The following is a 21,197-nucleotide window of genomic DNA, read 5'->3' on the forward strand; positions in this document are numbered from 1 at the left end:
ACATGGAAAGGTGCTCAGCATCAATAGTCATTAGGGAAATGCAAGTCAAACCCATAATGAGATACCATTTCACATCCATTGGGATCTGTTAGTGAGACTGGATCTTCATACACTGCTGGTGGGAATGTTAATTGGTTCAGCCACTGTGGAAAATTTTAGTGGGTCTTCAAATTGTTAAATATGGAATTACTATGAAAGTGAAAGTTAGTCACACTGTCATGTCCGACTCTTTGCCATCCCATGGACTGTAGCCCACCAGGCTCCTCCATCCATGGAATTTTCCAGGCAAGAGTACTGGAGTGGGTTGCCATTTCCTTCTCCAGGAGATCTTCCTGACCCAGGGATCAAACGTGGGTCTCCTGCATTGCAGGCGGATGGATTCTTTACCATCTGAGCTACTAGGGAAGCCCAATATGACCCAGCAATTCCACTCCTAGATATACACCCCAAAGAATTTTAAAGTATTCAAACAGTACATGCACATACACTTATGTTCATAGCAGCACTTCTGACAATAGCCAGAAGGTGGAAACAGCCCACATGATCATCACAGAATATATGGATAAACAAACTGTGGTATGTATATACAAATGTAGTACTATAGTACTATTAAGCTATAAAAGGAACGAAGTACTGACACATGATACAAAGTAAATGAATCTCAAAAACGTTTTGGTAAGTGAAAGAAGCCAGACACAAGAGGTCACATGTTGTGTCATTCTGTTTCTGTGAAATATCAAAATTAGGTCAATCCATAGAGATAGAAAGCAGATTGGTGACTGAGAGGAGGGAGGAAAGGGAAGCTACTGCTTGATGGGTACAGGATTTCCTTTTGGAGTAATGGTAATATATTGAAACTAGATGGAACTCCATAAAAGAGGTGGCTGCCCAACATTATGAATTCCCTAAAGGCCACTTAATTTTTCACTTTAAAATGGTTAACTTTATGCTATGTGAGTTTTGTTTTAATTTTTAAAAAAGAATATCTGTTATAGAAAATAGCAAAGTTATATCTTAATCAGTGATGACTGAAAGTTACTCAGTTGTGTCCTACTCTTTGTGATCCCATGGACTATACAGCCCATGGGATTCTCCAGGCCAGAATACTGGAATGGGTAGCCTTTCCCTTCTCCAGGGGATCTTCCCAACCCAGGATTGAACCCAGGTCTCCCACATTGCAGGTGGGTTCTTTACCAGCTGAGCCACAATCGGTGGCTGCTGCTGCTACTGCTGCTAAGTTGCTTCAGTCGTGTCTGACTCTGTGCGACCCCATAGATGGCAGCCCACCAGGCTCCCCCATCCCTGAGATTCTCCAGGCAAGAACACTGGAGTAGGTTGCCATTTCCTTCTCCAATGCATGAAAGTGAAAGTGAAGTTGCTCAGTAGTGTCCGACTCTTTGCGACCCCATGGACTACAGCCTACCAGGCTCCTCCGCCCATGGGATTTTCCAGGCAAGAGTACTGGAGTGGGGTGCCATTGCCTTCTCTGATAATCAGTTGCTAGTGACTGTAATTCTGCTACCCATTTTTTAAAAAGTCTTTATTGAATTTGTTACAATATTGCTTCTATTGTTAACATTCTGGTTTTTGGCCCTGAGGCATGTGGGATCTTAGAATCTTAGCTCCCCAACCAGGGAGCCAACCTGCACCTCCTGTATTATAAGATGAACCCTTAACCACTGGACCACCAAGGATCTGTACCCATTTTTTAAGTGAACCACAGACTGCATTTAGGTCTTCTAGCCAGTTTTCCCTCTAATCTTCTCCTATTCCAGGACCCCATCCAGGAGACCACATTGCATTTAGTTGTCTTATCTTTTCCAATCTATGACACCTGATCAGTCGTTTCTTGCTTTTTATGACTTTGACAATTTGAAGGCATATTGGTTAGGTATTGTGTAGAATGTTGCTCAATTTGGACTAGTGTGATGCTTCTCATGATTAGACTGCGTTCTGAGTATTTGGGGAAAATACCAATCGGGTGGATTGCCACTGTCACGACATCACGTCAGTGGTCTGTGATGTCAACATGACCTATCACTGTTGACATTAACCTTGATCACTTGATTAAAGTGGTATATGCTAGATTTCTCCATTATAAATTTACTGTTTTCCTTTTCCTACTCTACGTTTTGAAAGTAAGTTCCTAAGTCCAGGCCATACTCAAGGAGAGGGGAATTTAGCTCTACCTCCTGGAGACAGAAGTATCTACATATATTACTTAGAATTCTTCTGTAAGAAAGATTTGTCTCTTTCCCCTATTTGTTTATTTATTTACCCAATCATTTATATCAATATGGACTCATAGGTATTTAATTTGTTATTTGGATTTTAATTCAGTACTACATCCTTTATTTTGTTGTTTACATTGTTCCAGCTTTGGCCATTCTGAATTCTTTCACTTTGTTTTGTTTCTTTGATATACCTGCCCTCCCCACCCTTAAAGCATTTCTTTATTTTTTGATACTACAAGATACTCCATGCTTGTCTTATATTTTTCCTGTCCTGGCTCTAGAAGCAGTCATTTCTCCAAGGAGTCATGGTTCTTTCCATTGGAGAATGGTATTTAGAAACCAAGATCTGGGTGCTGAATGTGCTTATTGCTACTAGGGTGCCATTGGTTGTAGGTCTTCTCTGCAAACAGCAAAGGCACAAAGAGTACATGTGTACTCTTTTATATTCACATAACTGTAATTATTTCTCTATGCATCTGTCTGTGGATATAACAAAAGCATGACCTCATGGTGATGTCTCTGACCAATCCAGCACCACACTGTTCATTTTAGCTTTCCTCCTTTGCTTATTTATAACTTCTTTCTCAGACAGTGAGAAACCTGACTCTCATTACCCATAGTTTATCTACTTATTTGCTCAACCCCAATATATATGCATAGTAATTTCAAAATTGCCACCCTATACCCCTGTGTGAAACAATTATACCTACCAGAGTATAGGAACTTCAGCCCACAGTTCTCAATTGAAACACTATTTTGCAAAGTGACTCAGGTCAGCTGCACGTTTTTCCCAACTACTTTCAGTGAGGTTATATCATGTAATTTTAATATAGTTACATTAATTTGTCTCAGCCTACATTCCATCCTGGACTTTTTCAACATCCTAGTTGATTTTTTTAAACATTTGTATCCATTAAAGTTTCCTCTTTGTAATGTATGGTCCAATAGTTTTTGACAAATGCATGGAGTATATCCATCATCCCAGCACCATACAGAACAGTTCTCTCACCTCACAGCTCCTCCATGAGTCTTTTTGTGATTCATTCCTCCCACTCCCTCAGTCTTTGGCAATTATTGACCTAATTTCTGTCTCTGTCATTTTGTATGGCTTGGATTTTTTACAGCAACTCTTTTTTATTAGACATGAAAAGTGCTTGTAAACAGAGGTTGTCTTACTTTGTGATTGAAATTAGTCGATACCAGGGTTCAAGTCCAGTCCTGACACTTACATTCCCCTGAGTCTTAGTTTTCTCATCTGTAAATGAGTCTAAACCTTGTCCTAGCTTCATGGGGTTCTTGGGAGGACTCAGTAGGATAACAGTTGTTGGCACAGTGCCTGGCACATAATAAGAAATCAGTAAACTTGGTGGTAATAATACTTTATATTTGTTACCCTTATCATCACCAAAATCATCATGACCATGGTGGGATGTTAAAAAAGACTGTTAAAGAGACCAGGATATGCTGCTCTCTTGAGTTGCTGGTGGTTATCAGAATGTACCCATGGGCCCTTCCCTACAGGGGTTGGAAGGAAGGCAGAGAGGATGTGACTATAGCAGGGCTTTGATCTTCTGCAAGCCTTCCTCTGGTGTTTGTGGTGCCTGTGTGTTTTATCGGGGTTGATCCTGAAATTAGGGCTTCCTGAGAAGACAGAATCATGTCTGTCACTCAAAAATTGCCCTAGGCAAGGAAATTTTAGGGCTTCATTTTGGCTTTTCTCCTCCCCAGGATTTTTTTTTTTCCACTGAGAAGATATTACAGCGTGGAAAAAACTTTTTAAAAAGTAAATCACCATGATCCATACACCCAAGTGGGTAGATGTTTTGGTAGTTGCTGCCATTCCATGGCTGCATTTTTACACAGATGTAAACATTATTTATTGTATCATAAACATTTTTCTGTGTTGCTACATAGTTTTCATAATGATTTTTCATGAAGATATGACAGTTTCATGAAAGGGATTCATCATCCTTCACTAAAATATACCCACTGTTTTGCAGTGCAACAAATCATGAATATAATTTTTTTACTCCTAATGATTAATTTCCTTGGGATATATTTCCTAGAGTAGGAATTTTCTGTCAAAGGATAGAAATGCCTTTGTGGCTTTCTTTGTAGCATTTTGCAGAAACATTATATAATCCTTTTTGTATATTAATCTTTATTTCATCAAAAGGCAGCTGTTCAGGGATGTGATCAAATAACTGATGAAGTGTTTGAGACTAATGCTTCAATAGATCACTGATAAATTTTATCATCTGAAAATTTGGAAACCATGATTTTCCCTGATTAGTTTTCTCTCAGCTCTTGCCACCCCTTCCCCCAACTCTAAGTTCTCCTCAGTTCTTTTGGAGGGAACTCCCAAAGTCTTGAGTCTTTTCTCAGAAATTCATTCTTTATTTACTTTTGGAATTAGGACTTGTTTGCATATGTAAAACCAAGACCATATTGTTTGCAGATGCTGGGGTACGTATAAAAAGCTGAGGCTTTTGAGTCATTTTTACAAACCAGGACACAAAAGATTTTCTCAGGAATTTAAAAAAAGGCATTGAAATAAAGATTATGGGATTGAGTTTCTAATACAGACATTTCATTTTTATGTTCCTAGTCAGGTTGTTTCAACTCCAGAGTTAGGGACTCTAAAATGGGGAAAGAGTGGAGGACTAAGAGATAAAATTTTGAAGATTCACCATCTAATCCAGAAAAACAAATGCACAGAAGGAGTTAGAATAAATAACGAAACAAAAACTCAATCAGTTATTTGTGATCCCATCTAGTAGCCTTAACAATACATTTTTCCCCCTTTCTTCAATAGGTTTCTGTTTAGTTTTTGTTTGAAGATAAGAGTAGCTTAAAAGTAATTGTGTTTCCTATCAGCATTTGATAAAGTCCCCTTCCCGTCGTCGGGGAGCTGCCCAGATATGATGGCACTTGTTGAAAGTGAATTGTTTTTTAGCATTAAATGCTTTTGTTGCTGAAAAAAAAAGAAGAAAAGAGTGTAGCTTCTAGTCTTTCTAGAAATGATAAAAACAGATGAGAGCTTATGGTTCAAATTAGACTGGCTTAAACTAAAAGGCTGGATTATTTATCCAAGTAAATTTTGAAATCTGTAATAGTACCTGCAAGTACTATGAGGGGAAGTGAGTTCTGAGGTCCTGATGTTGTGCCTGCATCAGGGCAGCTTCTGTGGCATTCCAGTTCAGTGAGGATGGGCGTGGCCGGGATGCTTCAGAGTCCAGGGCACAGGGTGAGGTGGGGGTGGGAGAGGTATCTGCTGCTGCTGTCACTTACCTGGTAGGAGACGGTGATAGCTGTGGGGAAACTTCTTTATGTTCTCTGCCACCCTGGGCTGCTCTCAGGGTGGTTCTGAGCCAGGTGGGCAGTTCTAGGCAGAGGGCCTCAGGTTTGACCAGGAGTGAGTGACAGGTGGGAGTCTGGGGCTGAGAACCTGGGGCCAAGAGGCCAGCCAAGGCCTTTGGTTGGTGGGAGGGAGGGAGGGGATGGCACTTCAAAAGGTATGGGGAGGATAGAGAAGTTTTGTTGTGGTACTGCCTTCACAAAGACCTCTATCACAGGGTTCATAATCGTACATCCTCCAGTTCTCTAAAACCTTGACCTTAACTCCAGCTCTTTTCAGTCTCAGTCTTTGTGGCCCATCTGGAAAATGAGGGTGAGGCTAGTAGGTTGGAGTGGAGGTGGAACTTGAAAAGTGCTTTGTAGGGACCAGAGCCTACCCTGATTATGTTTTTTATCTCAGGCTCCTGGTGCTGGGCTGTTCAGCCCCATTTATTGATTGATTGATGGCTGTGGCCACATGGCTTGCAGCTTGTTAGTTCCCTGACCAAGGATTGAACCCAGGCCCTCAGCAGTGAAAGTGAAGAGTGCTAACCACTGGACTTTCAGGGAATTCCCTGTTCAGACCCTTCTTGTGTGAAATTTCCAGGCTTGGTGGTCAAGGGCTCAAAACTGAGAGTGCCTTTCTTACTTCCTCTAAAACAATGATTTAAAAATTACATTTTCATTTGCTTGCTGTGCTATTTTCCAGGTCTTTGTACTTGCATTTTTAAATTTTTATTGTTGAGAAAAATTGCATTTTAAGGTTTGAACCTTCAGTAACCCTTTTAGTGGTGGTATGCATTTTTAACTCAAGTTAACACATTTGGGATTTGCTTTGCTTTATGTTTAGGAAGTTGTTTTGTTTTGTTTTGTTTTCCCAAGAAAAAGGTTAATACTTTGTATATTCTTGTCAAGACTCAAGTCTTGGCTAGTTTTGGGATTATGGGTCAATTGCTTCACTCCCCTAAATCCAGATATGGGATTGGGGATTAATTTCTTAATTTTTCCAAGCCTGTGTCACCTGTGAAGCAGGGACAATAATTCAGGCCTCACATCAGGTGATGATAATGCCAGGGCTGTGCTGTGAGTTGTCATAGTAGCAGAGCTGGGCCTTTTGCCTACCTGTCTACGGTAATTCTTTTCCCTTCAGCCAAATCTAGCACAGGGCTGGACATGTGTAGAGATTCTTGTTAAATTGTACTAAACCAGATTTCCTAGGCCAAGATAAGAAAGAAGGAAAATATCATCAGGTTGCATTAAGCCTAAGCCAGTGGGTCTGAAGCCTATGGGCTAGAGGGGCTGCAGCCAAGGGGGCTTTGGGGTTCCTTGAGGTTCAATGGGGGTGGTCTCTGGATCAGGGATAGCTATTAGGAGTAAGCTTTTTTAAAATTTATTTATTTTTAATTGAAGGATAATTGCTTTACAATATTGTATTGGTTTCTGCCATAAAGCAACATGAATCAGTCATGGGTACATATATGTCCCCTCACTCATGAAACTCCCTCCCACCCTCTTTCCACCCTTCTAGGGTGTTACAGCGGAGAAGGCAATGGCAACCCACTCCAGTACTCTTGCCTGGAAAATCCCATGGATGGAGGAGCCTGGTGGGCTGCAGTCCATGGGGTCGCTAAGAGTCAGGCACGACTGAGCAACGTCACTTTCACTTTTCACTTTCATGCATTGGAGAAGGAAATGGCAACCAACTCCAGTATTCTTGCCTGGAGAATCCCAGGGACAGAGGAGCCTGGTGGGCTGCCGTCTATGGGGTCGCACAGAGTCGGACACGACTGAAGTGACTTAGCAGTAGCAGCAGCAGCAGGGTGTTACAGAGCCCTGGTTTGAGTTCCTTGAGTCATACAGCAAATTCCCATTGGCTATCTCTTTTACATAGGGTAGTGTATATGTTTCCATACTCTGTCCATTCATCCCACCCTCTCCTTCCTCCCCACTTCCCACATCCATAAGTCTGTTCTCTATGTTTGTGTTTCCACTGTTACCCTGCAAATAGGTTCATCAGTACTATCTTTCTAGAGTTCATATATATGCATTAATATATGATATTTGTTTTTCTCTTTCTGACTTACTTCACCCTGTATAATAGGCTATAGGTTCATCCATCTCATTAGAACTGACTCAGATGTGTTCCCTTTAATGGCTGGGTAATATTCCATTGTATATATGTATCATAGCTTCTTTTCCATTCATCTGTTGATGAACATCTAGGTTGCTTCCATATCCTACCTATTGTAAACAGTGCTGCAATGAACATTGGGGTACATGTGTCTTTTTCAATTTTAGTTTCCTCAGGATATATGCCTAGTAGTGGGATTGCTGGGTCACATGGTAGTTTTGATCCTACTTTTTAAAGGAGTCTTCATACGGTCTTCCATAGTGGCTATATCAATTTACATTTCCATCAAGAATCAATATTGCAAATGACTCTACTACTAAATGCAATCTACAGATTCAGTGCAATCCCTATCAAATTACCAATGGCATTTTTCACAGAACTATAATAACAAATTTCACAGTTAGTATGGAAACACAAAAGACTCTGAATTGCCAAAGCAATCTTGAGAAAGAAGAATGGGGCTGGAGGAATCAACCTTCCTGACTTCAGACTATACTACAAAGCTACAGTCATCAAGATAGTATGGTATTAGCACAAAAGCAAAAATATAGGCCAATGGAACAAGACAGAAAGTCCAGAGATAAATCTGTACACCTGTGGGTACCTTATCTTTGACAAAGGAGACAAGAATATACAATGCAGAAAAGATAGCCTCTTCAGTAAGTGGTGCTGGGAGAACTAGACAGCTTTGTGTAAAAGAATGAAATTAGAACATTTCCTAACACCATACACAAAGATACACTAAAAGTGGATTAAAAGACTGATTAATTTCGATTAAGACTTGATGTAAGACCAGAAACTATAAAACTCTTACAGAAGTAAGTTTTGATTGGCCCTACCTGGCCTCCCTCTGCTCTGCCCTCCTGTCTTCATACCAGGGACTGCAGGTCCCTTTGTCATTCCCGGATTTATATTTGAAAATGTTACAAAGCATAAACCTGCCACTTTCTATTCAAGGACTCCCAAGTAATTGCTTAGTGTTTATTTCTGTTTCTTCTCCCAGTCTAAACCTGCCTATAGAATTTAATGATCCTTTAAAAACTGTTCTTGAGAGCACCAGCACCAACACTGTAGATCTTTCACATATTGGCTTTTGCTGATTTTTCCACTTTTACCCCATGTCGTCCGAAACTCATCCTTATTTCCCCCCCCATTTCTTCCTGATTCAGAAGTTGGAGGGACCAGTCAAGATCCGGACAGTTCGAGAAGCACCGACAGACTGTGTCTGCCCCCCAGGTAAGTGGATGTTCAATCCTTGCTGGCTCCTGACTTCTAGAGACCTGGCCTTCTCTCTTCTGTCTGCTCAAAACTGCCAAAGCCATGGTCAAGAGAATCATCTCAGGTTTCAGGCTATCTATGGTACCTTGTGGATCATCCTTTCTTCCTACATCTTTGGCAGTAGTGTGTCATACATATTCAGGCAAAATTAACTGACTTGGTTAGATAAGGACAGTGGTATTGGTGGAGGAGCTAAAAACTCTTTGAGATGACTAATAATAAAGGCTCAAATGCTAGGAAAGTAGCAGCCATCCCTTTTTAAAGACGGAGGGAAAAAAAGATGGAGAAACAAGCATGAACCATTCACAGTGTTAACATTGTGTTCTTAGCTCTGTTTCAAACATAAGGGAGAAGATAGAGGGAATAATGGTAGAGGAAGAGGAAAGGAGCTGTAAACATGGTCTGACTTGTTCAAATAATCATGTCTCTTGGATTTTGGTGGTATAGACCAGGACGGCTGTGACTAGAAATGAGGATTTGTTGGTTCCTAGTCCATGTGACTCAAATCCTGATCCATATTAGGTCTTCTGGTTGTCCTTATTAGAGCTCTGCACATATTATGATTGAGAATTTAGGGTGTAGTCTCAGCCCCACTGTGTTCAGGGCTTAAACTTGTCCTCTCATAGAACAGTGTATAATACCAGCGAGTAAGTGAAAAATCATAACATTTCCCAGACATCTCACCATGCCAGACAAGGTGAGAGAACACAGGAGCTGAACCCAGGCGCCCTATTCCTTGCTATCATGCTTTCCATTAGACAAACTGCCTGGCATTTCTGAAGCCATTTCACCTGGTCCAGAAACTAAGCTTACCGATGGTTATTATCTCCAGGTTGGGAGATGCCCTGAGATTTGTACAAAGGTGGACCTGTGCTGTGGAAATTCAGACTCTGGGGACCCAGTGGGAGTTGAGCTTGAGCTAGCCTTTGATAGGAACTCTGAGAAGGAAATGGCAATCCACTCCAGTATTCTTGCCTGGAAAATCCCATGGACAGAGGAGCCTGTCAAGCTACAGTCCATTGGGTCTCAAAGAGTCGGACACCACTGAGCGACTTCACTTTCACTTTCTTTCTGAGATTTTAATAGAATGGAAAAGGACATGATAAGTAATGACATCATGAGCAGATCAGGAAGTCAGAAGTTGCAATTCAGTGGGGGAAAAAATTTCAGTTCCATCAATGAATTTCTGGCTGATCTGCAAAATGTATAAAATAATCCCTTTGTTCCTTCCCTGTTCTTTCTGAGTATTGTATGGATGTAAAATCATGTGAATTATGTAGATGAGATTTTTAAAAACTAGGAGTCACTGGGAATTCCCTGGTGATCCAGTGGTTAGGACTCAGCGCTCTTACTGCTGAGGGCCTAGGTTCAATCCCTGGTTGGGGAACTAAAAGCCCACAAGCTGAGCAGTGTGGCCAAAAACAAACAAACAAACCTGGGAATCACAATGCATTTATGAGACTTAAAATCAGTTATGTGGGTTGTAGCCAGTGTTCTGAAATTTTGAACTAGCAGAGACTGGAATAAAAATACTGAGGTTTTTGTTTCAGCTATTTATATTTGCAATTGCCAGTGTGAAATGGGTTCCTTGCTGTGGGTTGCTGACTGAAAGTTTGAAAATCATCGATACAGATGATAGATGGAGAGGGAGAAGGGAGGCAGTGAGGGGACATGGAGCTCCCAAATATATGCAAACCAGGTCCAAATCTTGGCCAGCAATTCACTGTTTGTATCAGTAAATGATTCCAATACTGGAGTGGGCTTTGCAGGCTTTTTTGACGTTGTGGAGGAAATACAGGTCAAAGGCCAGGACCTGGAGGCAGTCTTGTGTCCTGTCTTCCCCCAGGGACTCCTGACCCACCAAGAAGGTCTCTTGTATGAGCATGGAGGCTGAAAGCTGGTCAGACCATGGTGACCTGCCCTCCTCTCCAGGCATCACCGTGCTGTCGTTCATTGTCTGAGGGGCTTGTGGCTGTACCCAGGCCATCCTGGCAGGTGAGGCCAGCATAGCCCAGGGGGTGTGGCATCACAGCCTGTGTCAGGCTGCAGGGCACACCCATGTCCACGTCTGCTTTTTCTCTCCTGTCATCTTGAGCTGGAGGATTGATCTGAGCCCTTCAGACTAGAACCTTTTATCAGTGTGAAACCCCATAGGCTAGCACATTCGCCTCTGCCATAAGAAGCACAAAGACCTTTTCCTCCAATACCAGAAGCCTTAACTCACTCCCTTTCTCTCTGGCTTTGATCTGCCCTCCAGAATTTTGGCGTCTGGACATGGAGACCACCCTCTGTAACTTGGATCCCCATCTCATTTGAGATGCCCACGGATCCCCCGGGCCCCGTTCCTTCCCACGGCCCAGGGGACAGTGTAGTCTTTTGTCAGATCCTAGGATGCAGCAGGCAGATAAGCCAGGCCAGAGAAGGGGGCGGCTCTTCTGTGTGTATTGCCCATTGTGAAGTGGGTGCTCGGGGAGCTCTGAGGCTGAAAGGAGGGTAGGCTTTGGGCTGGAAGGTCAAGATTCTTCTCTTACTGGAGTCAGTGGTGGGATGAGTGGCTGAACTGTGCTCTGAACTAGCCTTGTGACCTCAGGCAAGTGAGAGGCCCTTGAACTCTTTGTCTATAAAACAATATAGCTGAGGTTGAATTGTGTCCCCCCAGAAGATACGTCCCAGTCCTAACCCCTGATCCTTGTAAATGTGACCTTACATGGAAATAGGGTCATTGCAGACATAATTAAGGATCTTGAGATGAGGTCATCCAGGATTTAGAGTAGGCCCCCAAACCAATGACGAGTGTTCTTATATAAGACACAGAGGTTTAAGCGATTTGAGACACGGAAACACCCAGAGGAGAAGTCCATGGGAAAATGGAGGCAGAGGCCAGAGTGATGCTTCTGCAAGCCCAGGAAAACCCAGGATTGTCAGCAGCCACAGAAACAGGAGACAGGCATGGACACAATTCTCCCTAAGAGTTTTCAGAAGGAGCTAGCTCTGCCAACACCTTGATTTTAGACTTCTGACCTCCAGAACCGTGAGAGAATAGGTTTCTGTCATGTTAAATCACCTCATTTGTGGTCATTGGTTGTGGCAGCCTCAGGAAACTAAAATAAATGGGACTATTAATCACTCTAATTATGAAGTTGCTGAGATGATCAAAATGTAAGGGACATAGGAGCTTCCTGCACACCAGGTGTGAATCAGGTGTGTGGGGCTGCCACCTAGGAGCCCCCTGGTGCTGCTGTTTCTCATACACCTGCCCCAGAAGAGACTTCTCTTCCTTCAGCAGAGAGCTCCAGGCTGTAGATTCATGTGGCTTACCCGTGTCCCTGGGGATTCCAGTATGTTCTTTTCTTATGTTACTATGTACTTAAATGTTTTAAAATGTGTTTAAAGTTTTAAAATGTTTATTTTTGAATAGGAAAATAATATGTGTACTACAAGTACTACAAAAGATTACATGTAAAAAATAATTCCCCTCCCCTTTTCTGCCCTGTTTCTCCTGCTCCCCTTTCTGGGGGCCCTTTACCCATTTGCTGAGGTCCTTTTGAGCAGTCCTTTCCAATAGAACTTTCTGTGATGATGGAAATGTTCTTTCTCTCTGCTAATATAGCAGCTACTGCTAGCCACGTGGGGCTATCAAACACCTGAAATGTGGCTACTATAAGTGACAAACTGTATTTATAATTGTTGTTTTAGAATGGATAAACAAGGTCCTAATGTATCGTATTATAAATAAGCCCTAATGGGAAAGAATATAAAAAAAATGTATGTGTGTGTGTGACTGAGTCACTTTGCTGTACAATAGAGATTAGCACAACATTGTAAATTGACTGTACTTAAATTTTACAAAAGCTTGTTTAATCTTAAGTTGCCATGTGCGGCTGGTTGCTATAGAGTTGGACAGCTCAGTTTTTGAGGTCATTTAGATCCATTTCAGTGAGTAGCTCCCCTCTTGGTTTTACGCAAATATGTTGTCCCTGTGTTGCCTTCTCGGTTTGCAGTTTCCCTCTGAGATGATCTGAATCAGTCCATGGATCAGAGAGCAGTGCTGCCTCATTTTGGGTTAAATGAGGAATCCTGTCAGGCTGTTGGGCAGTCCTATGAGGTACCGGGCCAGTCCTCCCACCCCAAGGACATTTGAATTGTTTCCCATCCTGTGTTCTTACAGATTGTCTTTCAAGGAAGTGTTGGTGAAAAGGATGCCTGTTGTCTTGCCCTGTCCCCTGCCTTCCTCTTGCTCTGTACTGAAAGTCATCACAAGGGAGGAACTGCTGCAGGGCTTTAGGTCACTGTGCTGAAAGGATAGGAGCCCTCAGTCTGTTTGGGCTTTTGGAATTCTGGAATGTTGCAGGAAGGGCAATGGCAGGGGGTGGCCCCAGAGTCGCCTCTGTGGGAGACTTGGGCACCACCTGGTCCCCACTGTGCTGTGAACACATGAGCATCCCAAGGGATGGGTCGGGACTGGCCCCCTGGAGCCTGAGAGGCCTGGATTTGACTCTAGGCTCTGCCACTTGAACAACTGCCATGTAGGTACGGCCTGCACCTCCTGGACATATGGACCATTCTGGTGTAAAAGCTCCTTGCGTTAACTAGCTCTTTTAATTATGTTGAAACAAAGAGGAAACATATTAGCTCATACAACTAGAATGGAGAGGTTAGAGATAGAGTAGAGGTCAGGTATATCTGGGTTCAGGGGTTTCTCTCCATCTCTCAGATCTTCCCTGTGTCATTTTCAGACACCATCTCCTTGGGATGAGACGTGGCCACTAATGGCTCCAGCAGTAGATGAGACCTTCTGAGCAACCCCAGCAGGTAGAGCATTCCCCATTCTCAAAGATGGCAGCATTGAGGAATGGGGAGTGTTATGGGCTGAATTGTATCCTCCCCAAATTCATATGTTCAAGTACTTACCCGCCCCAACCCCCCCTGCAATAGTACCTCTTAAAATATGACTGTATTTGAGATGGAGGTCTTTAAAGGAGCAGATAAGATAAAGTGTGGCCATTAGGGTGGGCCCTCATCCACTAGGACTGGTGTCCTTGTAAGAAGAGATTGGGGCACAGACACTCACAGAGGGAAGATGATATGAAGTCACGGAGAAGATGGCCATCTACAAGCCAAGGAGAGAAGCCTCAGCAGAAACCAACCGTGCTGACTCCTTGATCTCTGACTTATAACTTTCAGAATTGTGAGAAAATAGGTTTCTGTTGTTTAAGTCACCCAAACCGTGGTGCTTAGTTTTGATAGCCCAAGCAGACTAATACAGGGAGTTATTGTTGCTGACTGGGCCTCCCAGCTGGCAACAGTGGTAAAGAACCCACACCTGCCAATGCAGGAGATGGAAGAGTGGCGGGTTCAGTCCCTGGGTCAGGAAGACCCTGCTGGAGGAGGGCAAGGCAAGGCAACCCACTCCAGTGTTCTTACCTGGAGAATCCTATGGACAGAGGAGCTGGTGGGCTATATAGTTCATGGGGTCACAAAGAGTTGGACATGACTAAAGTGACTTGGCATGCATTTGTTGCTGGGTACGGAGTTTACATTTGGAAAGATGGAAAAGTTCTGGAAAATGGATAGTGGTGATGGTTATACAACGCTGTGAATGCATTAAATGCCATGAAATTGTACACTTTTAAGTGGTTAAAATAGTTATTTAAACTTTGTCTATGTTTTACCATGATTAAAGAAAGAAGTCCCAGAGTTGATCCTGATTTGCTGGCTTGGGGCAGATGCCTCTCCCTGAACTAATTGCTGTGCTTGGAGAATAGGACACATTGATTGGCCAGGTGTGGGTCATGTGACCATTCTTTGACCTGAGGGCAGCTGGTGTGGGGGAGGGTTGACACTAGCAGAATCATGTGGGCTGAGTGGGAAAGGGTGGTTACCTCAAGGAGAATTAGGGTGCTGTTCTCAGAAAAAGAGAAAAGGGGTGTAGCTGGGTGGACACAAGTAATATATAACCACATTATTCCTGCTCCTGGGGGCAGCTGGCCAGACGTGTCCAGGAGCTCCTCAGCAGGGACCCCGGGTTTGACAAGAGATTTGCCTCTACTTCAAGCACTAAGTCTTGTCCCTCTGTTGAACTGGTCCAACAGACAGTGCGGCTCTGTGATCAAACACTTGAATTTTGGACCCAGACTGCCTGATTCAAATTCTCTGTCCCTTACCAACTCCATGACTCTGTTGCTTCAGTTTTTCATTCTGTGAAGTGGGGTTTCTAATAGTACCTACCTCATGGAATCATGCAGGACTGAATGAGCTTGTAGAGAGTTTGTAACAGGGCCTGGCACTGCTTCCTGAAAGTGAGTTGGTGGCTAGGAACCCAGATCCCTTACCCCCAGGCCAGGCCAGATCCACTGTGTGCAGCCTCTTATCTTCCTGATTTTCACCCATGTCAGTCAGGACTGAAAGATAGGGAGAAGGCGATTCAGGGTTGGCAGTTGGCTGGAAATATTCTAGAGGGAAACAACAAAGGCCTGGCAGACTTTCTTGGCATGTTCTTCTGGGACGTGGTGAGAAAATGCTAGTGACAGAGCCCAGAAGTAGGGAACTGGAAAGGAAAAGAAAACCTGTGGCCCATGAACTCTTGTCAGCCACTAATGGCGTATGGAAGACCTCATCGTGCCAAACATGGAGCTCCGTCCAGTTTGCACTGGTTTTAACTGGGCTCAACCTGCCCTGGAGAGTATTAGGAACTTTTCAGAAAAAGAGTTAATAGTTTTCATTTCCTTTTTGTGCCTTTTTGTGTCCTTGCATCATATCCCAGAGGTATGGCATGTGGTTTCCAAATGACAGGCACTGCACTTGGAAGTGTAGGGTGACTTTCCAGAAATTAATAAGCAGATTAATCAGAGTTAGAAATCGGCTGCTCTGTGAAAATGTTTGGAAGTTTGAGCAGAGGAATGAAACTGCTTAGGAGAGCATGAAGTTCAATGGGGAAGTGATACAAAACCTGAGACATTCTATGGCAAATGTCACACGGTGGAACATAAATGGTCAGAGTTACTCTGTTCAGCCTGTTTACTGTTTTAGTTGGTTTAGGAACTTGCTTACTGTGCTGCTGCTGCTGCTAAGTCGCTTCAGTCGTGTCCAACTCTGTGCGACCCCATAGACGGCAGCCCACCAGGCTCCCCCGTCCCTGGGATTCTCCAGGCAAGAACACTGGAGTGGGTTGCCATTTTCCTTCTCCAAAGCAGGAAAGTGAAAAGTGAAAGTGAAGTCGCTCAGTCGTGTCCGACTCTTAGCGACCCCATGGACCGCAGCCCACCGGGCTCCCCTGTCCATGGGATTTTCCAGGCAAGAGTAGCGGAGTGGGCCACCGTTGCTTACTGTACTTTGAAGCAAAAACTTGCTATCCCCTTTGAGTTATTTCTTATTTGTAGACTTTTAAAAATGATACTTTTTTTTAACTTGTTAAATCCTCATTGACTTGTGTTTATGGTAAAACTAAGTAACTTAATGGCAGTTTATCCCACTATTCACACTGTACAAAGTTGAAGAAGATAATTTGTGTGTCTGATTTTTTTTTACCCCGCCAGAATTCCCTGGAGAATTCATTCATTTGTTCGTTCATTCATCTCTCTCTACCCCCAATTTTGTGTTTGTCCTATGGGTGATATTGACTGAGATTGTTACAGGACTTGCAGACCCAGTTGTTAGAGGAAAAAAGTCCCAGAGAAATTAAAAGAAGGGAGAGATCACCTCAGATCAAGGAGACCTGGGGGAGAGATGACAGTTGGGCAGGGTTTTGAAAACTTGTTGGCATCTTAGCCATCTAGGATTGGGGACACATTCCACAAGGTCTGGCAGCCTGAGCAGAGGCTGAGCTCTGGGAGTGTCAGGGAACTCTGTTTGGTTGGAGGGCGGTGAGGGTGGGTCTTGATTATGGAGGGATGTGGGTTTCGTTCCATGGGAGACGTTTGAAGGTGTGTCAGGAAAGTCCAGCTTTAAGAGGAGGACTATAGAAACAGCATGGTGGATGAGCTGGATCGCATCACCCACCGAGAGGGTGCTCAGGATGAGGCTGGTCTTGTCTTGCTGCCCAACGCATCCCCTAAGCCTAGGACAGTGCTGGAGTATGAAAGAGGGATGATAAATATCTGCTGAATGACTCCCCTGGAGGAGAGGTCATGAGAACTTGAATGAGGGCCATGAGAGTTGATGGCAGGGAACAGCTGTGAGAGGCACTGGGCCATGTGGTGGACAGAGCTCACAAACAGGATGGATGGGCACTGGAGGGAACAAAGATACCCAAAGCTTCAAGCCTGGGGGAGGGAGATATCCTGAACAGAAACAGGAAATCCCCTAAGAGGGATTTAGAAGGGAAGATGATAGCCATAGTTTTAGACAGTGATCTTATGAAACCAATTTGTAGATCCACTGATGGATGGAAGAAAATAATTAGAAGTCTTCTCTTAAGGCATTGTCTAGCCACTCTGAACCTATTAATTATAAAATATACTGTGTCCTATAAATAAAGGTCTTGAGGTTTAGCCATGTAATGACCATTGGGATTTGAAGATTTTCTATGACCACTAGAGGGAGCCCACTATATTCATTAAATTCTATAGAAATCTAATAGGATTTTTTTAAAGGATAATTAATGTTTTAAAAAATATATTAGAAAGTACACAAAACTCAAACCAAGGACAGTGACATACAGAGTTAACCTTTCACTCTGGTGTTCTTTTCCTACTAAAACGGAAGATAGTTGAGAATTTTCCAGACTCCAGAACTGAGTGGTGTGTTGTTGATTTCAGGTGATGTTGATTATGTAAGTGGTAAAATAGCCACTAGCAAACATATTCCTAAAATAGTCCCATTCGACCAACATTTATTGAACACGTCTTGTTTAAACCCAGTAGAGACTTGCTGAAGCTGTGGGAAGACGAGCCTGCAAGTGTCTTGGCCATCTTGGCCAACTCCATGCCAACTGTTGGCTGACAGGTGCGACTCTTCACTCTATGAGGTGTCATATAACTTTGTACATTGGGATTATTAAATGTCTCGCATATCAAGAGCTACGCACATGGCGGGACTGCCTTTTCCCAGGGGTAAGTTCGATGTAGTCATAATATTTCGTTTCTTAGTTCTCTTCTTATGCCAAAGTATATTCCACATGGACTGAAGACTTAACTGTGAAAAATAAAACCATGGAAGGCAAGACAAAAATACAATGGGTCACTTGTAAAAACTGTGAAGTGAACTAGACTGTATAAGCACAGTACTGAAGTCAGAAACCACAAAGCAGCAGTTTTCAGCCAGGGATGACTTAGCCTTTGGAGGATTTTGACAATGTTTAGAGACATTTTTTCATTTGTCTCAACTTGAAGGGTGCTACTGGCACCTAGTGGGTAGAGGACAGGAAGGTTGCTAAACATTCTACAATGTACTGGAGAGCCCCCAACACAAAGGATTATCCCACCCGAATGTCAGTGGTTCCAATGTTGAAAATTCTGCTATAGAATAAATGTTTTCTTAAATGTTTTAAGCTTAAAAGCTTAAATTTTCTGAAAGAAGATTTAAATTTAAATTTAAATTCTCTTAAACAGAAAGAAGATTCCACCTTAAAGTTTAAAGATAAATGGTAAGCTGAAAAAAATTCAGCGCATATAGCAAGCACATTGCGAATATTCATGAGCTATAAAGCACTTTTGCAAAAGAATAAGGAAAAGCCAAATATCTTAGTGGAAAAATGGACAAAGGATATGAGCAGGGAGTTCCTAGTAGGAAAATTACAAATGCTGGCACTTTCCTTCAGTGAATACTCCTGCGGAACGTATTCTGCTCTGGGCCCTGGAAAAGATGGTCCACGTCATGAATAATTGAGGAAATATATAGTAAAATGAGATGTTCGTTTTCACTGATCAGATTGATAATGTTTATTTGTTTCAATCTTTCTGGAGGACAGTTTGGCATATAAACAGCATTTTTAAAAGCAGAAACTTTTCCCAAGCATTTGCACTTCTAATTTCAGTATATAAACTGACCATTGTACACAGGTGACAGTGATGTTTATCAGAGCATCACTTGTGGTAGCAAAAATGTGGAGAATAACATTCATAGCCCTTTATAGGGGAAAGATACCCACAATATTTCAAGAATGGGGAGAAAACTGATGATAATATCACAGTGTGAACAGTGACGATCATTGAGTGATTAGATTTGAGCATCCGTTACCAGCATAATCAGGAACAAAAAGCAAAACAGCTGAAAGGTATTCATTCAAAAAGCAAAAACAGTTTGTTTCTGGCCCTGGGCTAGTCACAGGCCTGCCAATGTGTTACTGGGTCACACCCATCCTGCCTACCTCATCATGTGCTGCGGTTGTCTCCTCGACCCAGGGATTGAACTCAGGTCTCCTGCATTGCGGGCAGATTCTTACCAGCTGAGCCACCAGGGAAGCCTAAGAATACTGGAGTGGGTAGCCTATCCCTTCTCCAGCAGATCTTCCTGACCCAGGACTTGAACTGGGCAGGTCTCCTGCATTGCAGGCAGATTCTTTACTGGTTGAGCTACCAGGGAAGCCCCCTGGGAAAACAGCCCCTGTCTTATTTAATGTCCATGGTCCACACAGCAAGATACCTGGAATATCACAGGTGCACCAGAGGTGTTTGTATTTAATAAATATTGTATTACTAAAGGATCTATTAAAGCAGAAAAGTGTGCAAAGACACTGGTTAATATAGACACCCATGGGGAGTGATGGACAGTTCATCTTCTGGTGTAAAACAGACTTGGAGTTGAGTCCTGGATCTGCCATTTAGTGCTGAATGACCTTGGGCATGTTATTTAACCTCTCTGTGCTTCAATTAGCCACTCTTTCATATGGATACCATAATCCTAAACTTAGAAGGTAGTTATTTGTTATTTTATTTATTCTTCATTAAAATGTACTTACCATGTTAGATTTTGAGGACACAGTGGTGAACAAGACAAAGTCTGTGCCACATAAAATTTACATTCCAAGTGTCATGGATGGGGTGGAGGAGACAGACAAATAAAAACAGATAAACTTACAGATAAATGAGATAATTCTGAATTGTGATGAGAGCTATGAAGGCACGGACCAGGTGCTTTAGTAGAGGGTGCAGGTGGGTGCTGGTGTTGAGATTTTCTACTTTAGAAAGGGAGGTCAGGGAGGCCTCTCTGAGGAGGGACCATTGATGACAAGATCTGCATAAGGAGAAGAAGCTAGGCATATCTTGGGAGGATATCCCAAGGCCCTAAGAACAGTAATTTGGTTCTTAGGTAGCCCAAAGTTTGGGGTGTCTTCTGGGGGTAGGGAGGGGTCAGTGTTTGAAGCAGGCAGGGATGGGCATGATGAGTATGCAGTAGATGAGTTTGACCCTCTTGGCCACAGAGAGTGTATATTTCATCCAAAAAGCAGTGGGAAATCATTGCTGGGTTGAAATAGAGAAGTGACATTGTCCAGGCTGATACAGAGGGGAGAATGTCTGGAGGCATGCCTGAGAGGAAAGTAGGAGCAGAGAAAGTGGGGAAACTACAGGGAAGTTATTGCAATTGTCCAGGCCAGATGAGGGCATGGTGGAGGTGATGGAAAGACACAGATGGAGTTGGTGTGGATTTTGGAGACTACACTGAGAGGACTTAGAGGTGGACTGAGTAAGGGGGAGTGATTGGATGACTCCTAGCTTTTGGATGACACCCAAAATTTTTGGGCAACTCAGTGGTGCCATTTGCTTTAAAAGGGGTGAACAGAATGAGGACTCTGTTCAGATCTGTTCATTTTGATGTGACTAGTGGCCATCTGAGAGGAGATACACAGTCAGCTCTTGGATTAAATGACACAGCAAAGGTGGAGGCAGCGGCACAGGGCCTCACTTTGAGTGGGCATGTGTCACAGTGTGCTGACTCTGAACACACATGGATTCATGTGAAGATGGCCTGGGCTGCAGTGTTGTCTTAGCCTGAAGTCTGGAGGATGTCTTTGTTCCTTACTGTGTTAGTCAGGGTTCTCCTGGGAAACAGAACCAATAGGATATGTAAGTCTATCTATCTGTTTACTGGCCTGCCTACCTACCTACCTATGTAAAGAGACTTTTTTTTTTTAATTTATTTTTAATTGAAGGATAATTGCTTTACAATATTGTGTTGGTTTCTGCCATACATCAACATGAGTCAGCCATAGGTATACATATGTCCCCGCCCTCTTGACCCTCCCACCCCTTCTCACCCTCTAGGTTGTTAGAGCCCTGGTT

At 43.0% G+C, this 21,197-nt stretch overlaps 1 protein-coding gene, 1 non-coding gene and 1 pseudogene across 7 annotated transcripts in view; all 3 read left to right on the top strand.

The window, feature by feature from the left end:
- Positions 1-21,197, top strand: part of LOC102409934 — a 742,713-nt pseudogene that overhangs the window by 155,866 nt on the left and 565,650 nt on the right.
- Positions 1-21,197, top strand: part of COL23A1 (collagen type XXIII alpha 1 chain) — a 411,900-nt gene that overhangs the window by 20,846 nt on the left and 369,857 nt on the right. For all 6 annotated transcript variants that reach the window (XM_044947718.1, XM_044947715.1, XM_044947716.1 and 3 more), the window contains exon 2: positions 8,871-8,937. In XM_044947718.1, coding sequence (XP_044803653.1) covers positions 8,871-8,937 — 67 coding nt within the window. The remainder of the gene's footprint in view (positions 1-8,870; positions 8,938-21,197) is intronic.
- TRNAK-CUU lies at positions 10,294-10,366 on the top strand. Its single transcript has one exon. It is a non-coding gene; the product is annotated as a tRNA-Lys (tRNA).

This window comes from Bubalus bubalis, chromosome 9 (assembly GCF_019923935.1).
Source record: "Bubalus bubalis isolate 160015118507 breed Murrah chromosome 9, NDDB_SH_1, whole genome shotgun sequence".
NCBI lineage: Eukaryota > Metazoa > Chordata > Mammalia > Artiodactyla > Bovidae > Bubalus > Bubalus bubalis.